Source organism: Zingiber officinale, chromosome 1A (genome assembly GCF_018446385.1).
Source record: "Zingiber officinale cultivar Zhangliang chromosome 1A, Zo_v1.1, whole genome shotgun sequence".
Lineage (NCBI taxonomy): Eukaryota > Viridiplantae > Streptophyta > Magnoliopsida > Zingiberales > Zingiberaceae > Zingiber > Zingiber officinale.
In genome coordinates this window covers 142,887,232-142,897,193 of record NC_055987.1, presented here as the reverse complement: position 1 = coordinate 142,897,193, position 9,962 = coordinate 142,887,232, and the positions used below count along the sequence as shown (strand labels likewise).

The following is a 9,962-nucleotide window of genomic DNA, read 5'->3' as shown; positions in this document are numbered from 1 at the left end:
TGCAAACAACATGCACCACGGTACTGTGTCTTGAATGTGCACAGTGAGTTCGTCCATAATTAGTGTAAAAAGATATGGACTTAGAGTTGATCCTTGATGTAACCCTATCTTTATTGGAAATGCTTCAGTTACTCCACCTGAAGTCTTTACTCTGGTCGTTACATCCTTATACATATCCTTAATTAGTTCAATATATGTTACGCTAACATCTCTCTTTTCTGAAATTCTCCATATAATTTCTCTTAGGACTCTATCATAAGCTTTTTCTAAGTCAATGAATACCATGTGTAGATCTTGTTTTTGCTCCCGATATTTTTTAATTAATTGTCTAAGAAGATGTATAGCTTCTATTGTCGACCTTCCAGGCATGAACCCAAATTGATTTTCTGTCACTGTAGTCTCCTTCCTTATTCTTTTTTCTATTACTTTCTCCCAAAGTTTCATAGTATGCCTCATTAGTTTAATACCCCTATAGTTTGCACAATTTTGTACGTCTCCCTTGTTCTTATATAAGGGAACTAGAGTACTTATCCTCCATTGATCAGACATTTTTTTCGTTTTCAATATCATGTTAAATAATTTTGTAAGTCATTCAATACCTTGTTTCCCTAAGCACTTCCTTACCTCTATCAGAATATCATCTGGTCCAATGGTTTTTCCATTGTGCATCTCATTTAAAGTTTGTTTTACTTCTGAAGTTTGAATTCTACGATAAAAATTAAAATTTCTATGCTCATTTGACCTACTTAAATTATCTAAGTTAAGTTGGTCACCTAAACCTTCATTAAAAAGTTGATGAAAATACCTCTTCCATCACTCTTTTATTTCTCCATCGTTTATTAATACCCTATTACATTTATCTTTAATATATTCTATAAATGTCTCTTTCCCCTTCTTTTGTATCTAATTTTTGATATAACCGTTCAAAATTTTCATTTTTTGCTTCACTCACTACTTTCTTAGCTTCTTGCTTGGCTATTGTATATTTTTTTAAAGTTTTTCTCGTTCTTACAAATATATAATTCCTTATAAGTTATTCATTTTTCCTTCACTTTCTCTTGTACTTTCTCATTTCACCACCAAGATTCTTTACTTAGTAGTGCATGCCCCTTTGACTCACGGAGTACACTCTTAACTACTATTTTCAACTTTGATATCATCTTATCCCATGTTATATTAGAGTCATCGTATATTTCACCTAATGATTGTACTTCTACCTTCTCGGCCTTAAATATATTTTGTTTCCCATCCTTTAACTTCCACCACTTAATTCTCGGAATTGTATATATTTTCTTTCTATTGATACTATGTTTGAGGCGTATATCCAATATTACTACCCTATGTTGGGTATAGTTAAGCTTTCTCCAGGGATGACTTTGCAATCTTTACAAATGTTTCTATCCTTCTTCCTAACTATAAGAAAGTCAATTTATAATTTATTATTCCCACTTTTGAATGTGACTAAGTATTTTTCTCTTTTCTTAAAAAACGTATTAGCTATATAAGGTCATATGCATTTTTCACTCTGACATGCTCATTTAGATCACCTCCTATTAAAATCATTTCATTTGGTGGAATATTTTGTAATATTTCATCTAAGTCCTCCCAAAACCTTGATTTGGTAGCTTCATCTAATCCTACTTGTGGTGTATATACGCTAATTATGTTCATAGTTTCTTTCACCACTATTATCTTAAGGGATAAATTCTATCCCCTTTTCTAACTACTCCTACAACTTCATCATTTAACAAACTATCTATAATAATACTCACTCTATTTCTTACTTTACTCTTTCCAGTGTACCATAACTTAAAACCCGAGTTCTCTAGCATCTTTGCCTTCTCTCCTGTCTATTTTATCTCTTATACACACAAAATACTAATTCTTCTTCTAATCATCATATCTACTACCTCCATTGATTTACCAGTAAGAGTTCCTATGTTCCATGTTTCAAATCATAGATTATTAGTTTTCCTATCATATTTGTTCTTATGCAATCTATAGTGTGACAACTCTTGCCTATTTAACACTACACCTAAGTTCTCATGGAGATGTAGCGGTCCTTGCTGAGACATTATAGTCGGACCCTATAACGCGAACTCTTGCATATTTAGCACTACACCTGAGTTCTGAAAATGTAGAGGTCCTTGTCGAGACGTTACAGTCGAACCCTGCAACCTGTTCCTTCCGGGGAACAACTTAGCATTAGCACAATAGTTTAATCGATTAATTCATTGAATATTTACCATAGTTTGACATTGGCTGGCAACCTAACGCAACCCTCCTTCTTTATTTAGGCTTGGGACCGGCCATGACTGTCGTCATGGGCGGAGTTCTAAAAAAAAGTGAATATTTTTCTTAAATTTAACATCATATATATTTTAATCTAGACATACATAATGTTTAATCCTGAATTCAATATATGAATTCTAATTTGGCCTTCAACAAGTTCAGTAAATGGTGGGTTCATTTACTTCGATCATTATTAATACATAAATGATCTCATATTGACACAATTATCAATGTGACCTTAACTTATGGATATGTCTCTGTTCACAGTTACGTAAGTTATCCCATAAGTAACGGTCTTATCTCTATTTGTACTTAACAAATAGAGATGATTGTCCATGTGAGTAGACCAATCTTAACTTGCCACATGCTTATTAAGATCTTATATAAATGTAACAAAAATAATATATACACTGAATAAATTATGACAAATAAAATAATCAAATCATAACATCTAATTATTATTACAATATTGTTACATTCTACGAAGTCCCAAAGACTTTACATATTCTTTAAATGACTCTCTAATTATTAGCTTAGTAAAAGGATCTGTAAGCATAACATGTGTAAGGACATACTAAGGAATTACCTTTCTTTTAGCCATAATATCCCTCACAAAGTTATATTTTATAGTTGTATGCTTATCTTTGCTATGATATTTGGGATCCTTGGAAAAAGGTATTGCAGTTTAACTGTCATAGTAGACAACATAATGATCCTCATTCATATACTCAATGTCGTTTCTAGCTATTAACATATCATCAACATATAATGATAAAATGACATAGTTTCCTTTTTCTCTTTTCAAGAAAGCACAATGATCCTCATTGATCATCTCGAAACATAAGATAAAATGACTTCGTTAAATCTTATGTTCTATTGTCTTGACACTTACTTTAATCCATATATAGACTTTTTAAGTCTACATACTTTCTCCTCTTGACCTTTAGCAATGAAATCTTCTGGTTGAATCATATAGATTTCTTCGTCAATCTCGCCATTAAGGAAAGTATTTTATACATCTATTTAATATAATTCCAGATCATAATGTGCCACAAAGAGAAAATGTCTCTTCAAAATCAATACCCTCCATTTGGGTATATCCTTTTGCAATCAAATAAGTTTTGTATTTGTTAATTGATCCATCAGCTTTTCTCTTTATCTTGAGAATCCACTTATTCTCAATAGTCTTTTGGCCTGGAGGAAGATTGACTGAGTCTCAAACATGATTCTGATTCATAGACTTTATCTCTTCAACCATTGCAGCTTTCCATTTTTCTCTAACTCTATATCCCAATGCTTCCTCAATAAATTGAGGTTCATCATCGTCAATTGAAAGTGTTATCAATGTTTTATTCTCAATATCAAACATATTCTTAGGTTTGATTTTATGAACACTTCTTCATAAGTTGGGTTGTTGAGAAGTCAATTCATGACTTGTCACTCATACTCGGTTGACAAGACTCAGTCATCCCTTTTAACACCTATTTTGTTGATAATATTTCATCCTCCTCAAATTGAGAAATACTTTTATCAACATCATCTCTGATTGAGAACTCTATTTCAAGAAAAATCATATCTCTCTTGAATCTATTTCGAAGATGATTCTATCTAATTAGTCACCTATGAAAACATAAACTCTTCTAATAATAACCACTTCTAAAGTTATCCAATAGCAAGGGTTAACAACCGTTTGAGGCGTTATACCAATTGAAGCATTTTTAAGAACAGTTTGTAACAACCGCTCCAATTGATTCATCTTTTACAATCGGTTCATCGACCGTTTTTAATTATCCGGTCCTATTGATCATTTTTTTTTAGTGCCAGTGCCACTGCACTGCCTTCGCTCGCTGCAGCCAAATGTCTCATTTGCCTAACAAATTTAAACATGTTGCGGCAACTTTGGGAAAATACAAGAGAGTTGGAATCAGTACTTCTCTAAAATGTAATAAATTCCATTCGATTCACTAGGTCGCTAACTCCTGAGAAGAAAAGGTGCCCTCCCAATAATTAATTAAGTCCTGAAGACACTGGAAGTGCACAGAGTCTAACATTAACAATTCCCTCTTTTCCTTAATCTTTCCCTCTCATTCACCAATTGTTCCTTTAATTGATGGTACAGTACTTCCTGGTTTCTCTGTGTTTGTACTTGTCTCTGCTTATTTTGGACTCATCATCTTGTTCTTGCGCCATCAGTGAACGCCCGTCGTGCTTATTAATCGGCGCCTGCCCCGTCGTTAACTCGAGGGCATTCTTATTCACTCCACGAACAAATCAATTACAGTGAATTGAAAATGGTTGATCGAAGGATGCGATGCAAGGTGCCATGCATGTAGTACCAACACTAAAAATGTGTTAGTCGATGTTTGTGGGGGGAATGAAGATGAACTTGTGGGGATACATGCACAGAAATGAATGGTCAAGTGCGTTGGTGGATGAAAATAATTAAGGATAAATGTGGCATGACGAAAAAAAAGAAATCAATTTTATAGGCTTTAATTAAATCACTTTTTTTTTTTTTTTTGCTTTTTCTTCCTTTCTTGCAACTATATCTTATAATGCAATATTTTGTTATTATTTTTTATCTCGTGGTTGTCATCGTCCTCGTCCTCGTCGTCTTGGTCCGTGTTGTCACTGTCGTCGTCCAACTTATCGTAGTCGTGATCCATCGCTGCTGGGTGTTGCCGTTGCCCCATCAGCTCCTTCATGATGTCTTCTGGCTTCAATGCAATGAGAATTCAGTAATTAGATGCGTAATTGATTTTATTTATCAGTGCATTATTAACCAGTATATTATACCTGTTTTAATCCTTGGTCGAAGAAGCCAGCGGTGAGTCCTCCGTTACCAGTTTGTATCTGAACTCCGGCGTTAATGTCGGAATTCCCGTTCTTTCTTTCAGCCTCCGCGGCCGATTTTGGCAGCGGCGGTATCACTGGTTCTTGCTCGTGTAACCTGTTCGTCGTTATCGCATCAGTGATCTGCTGTTGATTTGACGACGGGGGGATGGTATTAGTGGACTGATCTGGGCCTTGAGGTCTCTGCATTGATCCACCGCCGGCGCTGAGGAGTTTGCCGCGGTGGAGCGCGTCCAATTGGTGGAAGTAGGTGCAGGTCTTGGAGTCCTCCGGCCGCTTTTTGTTGCTTTCCTTCACCTTCTTGTAGTACTTGTTTATGTTTTCCCATTTCTCTTTGCACCTCTTCGCGCTTCGGTTGTAGCCGAGACGCTGCATTCCGGCGGAGACCTCCTCCCACAGAGGCCCCTTCGATCCCGAGTCCAGGTACTTGGAGTCCAGTCCGCTGCGGACCTTGATCAGGGCGTGCACCTCTGCCTTCGGCCACCTGGAGGACGACGTCGGCGATATGGCGTCGAGGCTCGACGCCGGTGGCTCTGAGCTGGCGGCGAGCTCCAACGTCGGCAGAGGCGACTGGCTCCTGGCAATGTCGGCGACTTGGCTAGGCGATTGCTGAATTTGTGGTGGTTGGGTTTGTGATGCTTGGGGCGGTGCGGCTGGCGGCGGAGTTGAGTGAGGAACATTATTTTGCGATGGCGGGGGTGGCGGAGTGCTTTGAGAGAGAGACGGCTGTTGGAGAGGAACGGTGGAGATCCCCGGGGCTTCTGGAGGAATTGGCCCTGGGGTGGGAAGGGAGATGTTTTGGCCGGTTATCTTCTGGAGGTAGGAGATGATGGCGGTGTCTCTGGAAGCTGCATTGGCCCGCTCCTGCGCCAGCATCTCCTGCTCTCGATTGAGCCTCGTCATCTCCTGGCGCCGCCACGCTTCCTCCCGTATCATGCGGTCCTGTTCCCTCTTCTCGATGGCCTCCAAGAACCGCTGATGCATCGCCTCCTGCCGCTCCATCACCTGCTTCATCAGTCCATCGAAGAAGTCCATCATCTTCCTGCTCGTCGTCGTCGCCTCTCGCTTCCTCTTCCTTCCTTCCTGGCTCTCCCCTGCTGTCTCCTCGTCCGAGTCTGACGACGCCGAAGAAGACGAGTTGGACGAGAAGCTGAACCCCGCAGTCAGCGCGGCCGCGGTCGAGATTCCATGAGCCAGCTCAGGGGCGACCACCCTCGTCGGCAAGGCAACGATCGGCGGTGGGGGTGCGACGGAGGAGACGGGCTGAGCCCTGTTAGCTGGCGGCTGGCCCACCATGGCGGCGGCGCTGAAGGCTGCAGAGGAGGCGTCGGCAAACTCAGCCTGAGCTGCAGGGGCGGCGACCGCTGAAGGTCCGGCGGAGGAGCCGGCGCCGCTGTGGAGGGCTTCGAGCTGGGTGAAGAAGCGGTAGCTCTTGCCGTCCTGGCGGCCGGCGCGGCCTTCCTTGGTGCGCTTGTAGTACTTGTGCACGTTCTCAAACTTCTCTTTGCACTTTTTTGCGCTCCTCTTGTACCCCAACTCCGCCAGCTTCCTGCACCATTGACAATTGTAGCCATGTATCAACTGCACAATAATCACAAGCAACAGGCACAGCACCGAACGGATGAGGATAAAGGAATTATTAAGCCCTAAAAAGTGAATAGCCAACCACCACAGAAAAAGTCATAGGTAAGAAGTTCCCTACTGATGATGAATTACGCCACTAATCTACCATCTAACATGCTAATAACCTACCTCGAAGGATAAAAATGGACTTAAAGTTGTATCAATCAAGTAGCTAAAAGAACAGCAGGATGATAGAATAATCAATGGACTGTACTGAGGGAACGCACCATTTGCCTCAGGGAATCTTTAAGCCAGATCTATCTCCACAAGGATTTAGAAAACAATTATTGGTTTGGTTGGGATTGATGCAGCGGATCTGGAGCAGCCGCTGACATCGAATTCAGAGATGATGTTTAAGAAAAGAGATGAAGCTAAGCTGTACTGATCATGAACTTTAGAGAAAGAGATCTGAGACGATTGAAGAAGACAGAGAGAAGATGGCTCGTTTTTTTGCCCCCAAAACCCAAGCTCTCATGCTTCATGCTTGCTTACTCCTGCAGCCCTGCTGCCGTTGCAGCTGTGTCGTTGTACGAACACAGAGTCAGATATGGTTATACTTTTCAACTGTCTCGCAAACAGAAAAATCTTTCTTTTAGCTGGTGGTGATGGTCGTGTGAGTGTCAATTCTCAATTCCCGAGAAAGAGATAGAGATCTATGAACAAAATGAAGCAAAAAGACGACATTTTGATGTGAATTGCAGGAGATATGGTGCGTATTGTAACTAATTAACCTGGAGACCTCCTCCCAGAGAGGAGCTTTTAGCGTGGCGTCGCGGAAGCTGGCGTCCATCTCGGACCGGATCTTGAGCAGCGCCAGCGTCTCCTGCCGCGGCCACCGGTTCCCGGCTGAACTTCCGCCGCGCTCGGGGTCGTCGCCTGCGACGGCGAGGGCCTCGTCGTCTGGAAATTCTACGGCCACCTGCAGTTTGTCAAAATTCCCGGGCGCCGCAGGAGGCGGAGGGCGGACGCTGATGGGGGAGGCGACCTCGTCGGGCGGCGGAATTCCGAGCAGGTGCGCTCGGGAGGCAACTGGAGCGGACGAGAACGGGAGAATCTGGGAGGGCGACGCCCCGAACTGAGTCCCTCCTTGCGGCTGCGCCTGCTGTTGCATCTCTCTAGTTATAATTCGGGATCAATTGAGCTCAATTCCGAACTCACGCCTTTCTCTCTCCCTCTCTCTCCCACTTCAGTGAGGAGAAAGAGAGGAGAGAAGCCACAGAATTGGACAGCCCAATTTATCTACGAGGCCACAGCGAGACCTTTAAGCATGACTACCTCCATGGCGATCGAGAAGAAGGTAAGAAGATGAAGAAGCAGGGAGAAATAGAAAGATCAAAAAATTAAAACAGTGAGATGGAGGAAGAAAGACGGAAGGCATGCAGAGATGCCTGCCACTGCTGCTGGTGATGATGTTAGACAGAGAGAGAGAGAGGATAGAGCAAACGAGATGCTGCGCTGTCAGGGGTGGGGGCTTACTTTGCACTTAATCATAGTTAAAACCCAAAGGACAGGTTTTGTCGGAGAAGGAACGAGAGAGAGAGAGAGATTAGTACCGTAGAAGAAAGAGTAGTAAGAAAAAACAAGAAGAGGAAGACTATTAATCTTGCACCGTGATGGAGCATCTCCAATGGATCCAACCATCCAGCCCTCCCTTCCATCACGCATGCAAAAGCAAGCCTCAATTCCCTCTCCCGCAAGTAAAAATATATACCCAATTTACTTCTTCACGCTTCGATTAGCTTTGCTTGTATTTTGGAACGTACTAATTACCCACACCGCTGAGACAAATAAACAGACAAACGAAAGCATTAAAAAAGAGAGAAGAAAACAAGTAACGTGTTTGTATAATTGCTGGGTGGTGGAAAATTATTGGCGATGGGTATACGGACTTGAGCATTTATACAGCAAGTAGATGACGATAAAACAGGCTGTGAAGAGGACGGAAGAAAGAATTATAAATTATTATTTTTATTAAAATAAAATAGTTTTTTAAAAAAAAAAAGTGCGAGAGATAGAGAGAGAAGAGGCGAATGCTTTGGCACACCAGCTGTACTGTGGCGTGGGCCTGGCGTTTATTGCGGGTCCCACGAGAAAAAATTTAACACCTCACGGATACAACACGGCATGTTACCCCACGCCTTTGCCGGGCAGCACCGCTCTCCTATTCCAAGCAAGGATGGATTGATCAGCTCGACCTGACTCAAGGTACAGGCTGATGCCGTTGGATCGTGTCTGGCTGGGCCATGTGTCTCAAATGACTCGATCAATTCGACACCCAATGATGGAGACAGATATTACTCTACTCTGGGCTTTAGCTGGGGTCATGGGTCATTTTAAGATTTTTTTTATAAAAAAAAGCTCATATATTTATGAATTTTTTTATATATTTAATCATTTTAGTAAATCTCCTAATCAAATTTTATGATGAATATATATATATATATATATATATATATAATAGTCTATGCACTTTTATATGTGTAGATGTGGACGATATCCGATGTGGACAATCTAATAGTTAAAATTTAATTTTTTTTAATCATTCTCTCATTTACATACAACAACTCTTTTCTCTCTTTTTATTATGAAAGATAAATATATATCATAAAAAAAAGTACAACACACAAAATCTATGATCTTTCATCATGTTATGTCTGAGGAAGTGTTAAATCTAAGAAACTATCTAAGGTATAGCATACAAGTGCTCACATATGTACCAACATTCTCTCTATGTACCAACACTCTCTTTGAATATTCACCATCAGATGCTCTACGGTCAAGTACTCATCATCGATATAATCATGGGGGATCAGTCACTGACCGAGCTTTGTCATCAATGTTAAAGAGTCATCTCCTGTAAGCATCTCCATGTTGCAAGAAGTCCAACATCCTCTAAGACTACCCTCACTATCCTCCATCCGTTGTCCTCCGTGTTGGAGCAATCTGGGTACCCTAGGCTTTGATGTTTGGGCAAAGGTTTAAGTTAGGTTTATTGTTGTATTTGATATGCATTGTGAGTGTGCAGGATACAAGAATAACAAGGAAAGTCCAAGTGTGATCTTGGCAAAGGAGAAAAGTCCAAGGATGAATTTTGACAGTGTAAGTCCAAGCATGTAGTCTTGGTAAAGTAAGCCCAAGTGTGACTTGGCAATTGATAAAGTCCTGGATGCGCGACCTCTTGGGAAAGGAAGACC

The 9,962-nt window shown here is 41.0% G+C and overlaps 1 protein-coding gene across 2 annotated transcripts; it reads right to left on the bottom strand.

Moving 5' to 3' along the window:
- Positions 1-4,272: 4,272 nt before the first annotated feature.
- LOC122036798 (trihelix transcription factor GTL1-like) lies at positions 4,273-8,264 on the bottom strand. 2 transcript variants are annotated; one of them, XM_042596220.1, is made up of 3 exons: positions 7,500-8,252; positions 5,089-6,694; positions 4,273-5,009 (listed from the first exon to the last, which is right to left on the bottom strand). In XM_042596220.1, exons 1-3 carry the CDS (start codon positions 7,877-7,879, stop codon positions 4,836-4,838), a joined length of 2,160 nt encoding a protein of 719 aa, XP_042452154.1. In that variant the 5' UTR covers positions 7,880-8,252; the 3' UTR covers positions 4,273-4,835. The 2 variants fall into 2 exon arrangements, with proteins under 2 accessions (XP_042452154.1, XP_042452158.1); XM_042596224.1 differs by having other exon boundaries at positions 4,753-5,005; positions 7,500-8,264.
- Between the last annotated feature and the right edge of the window lie 1,698 nt (positions 8,265-9,962).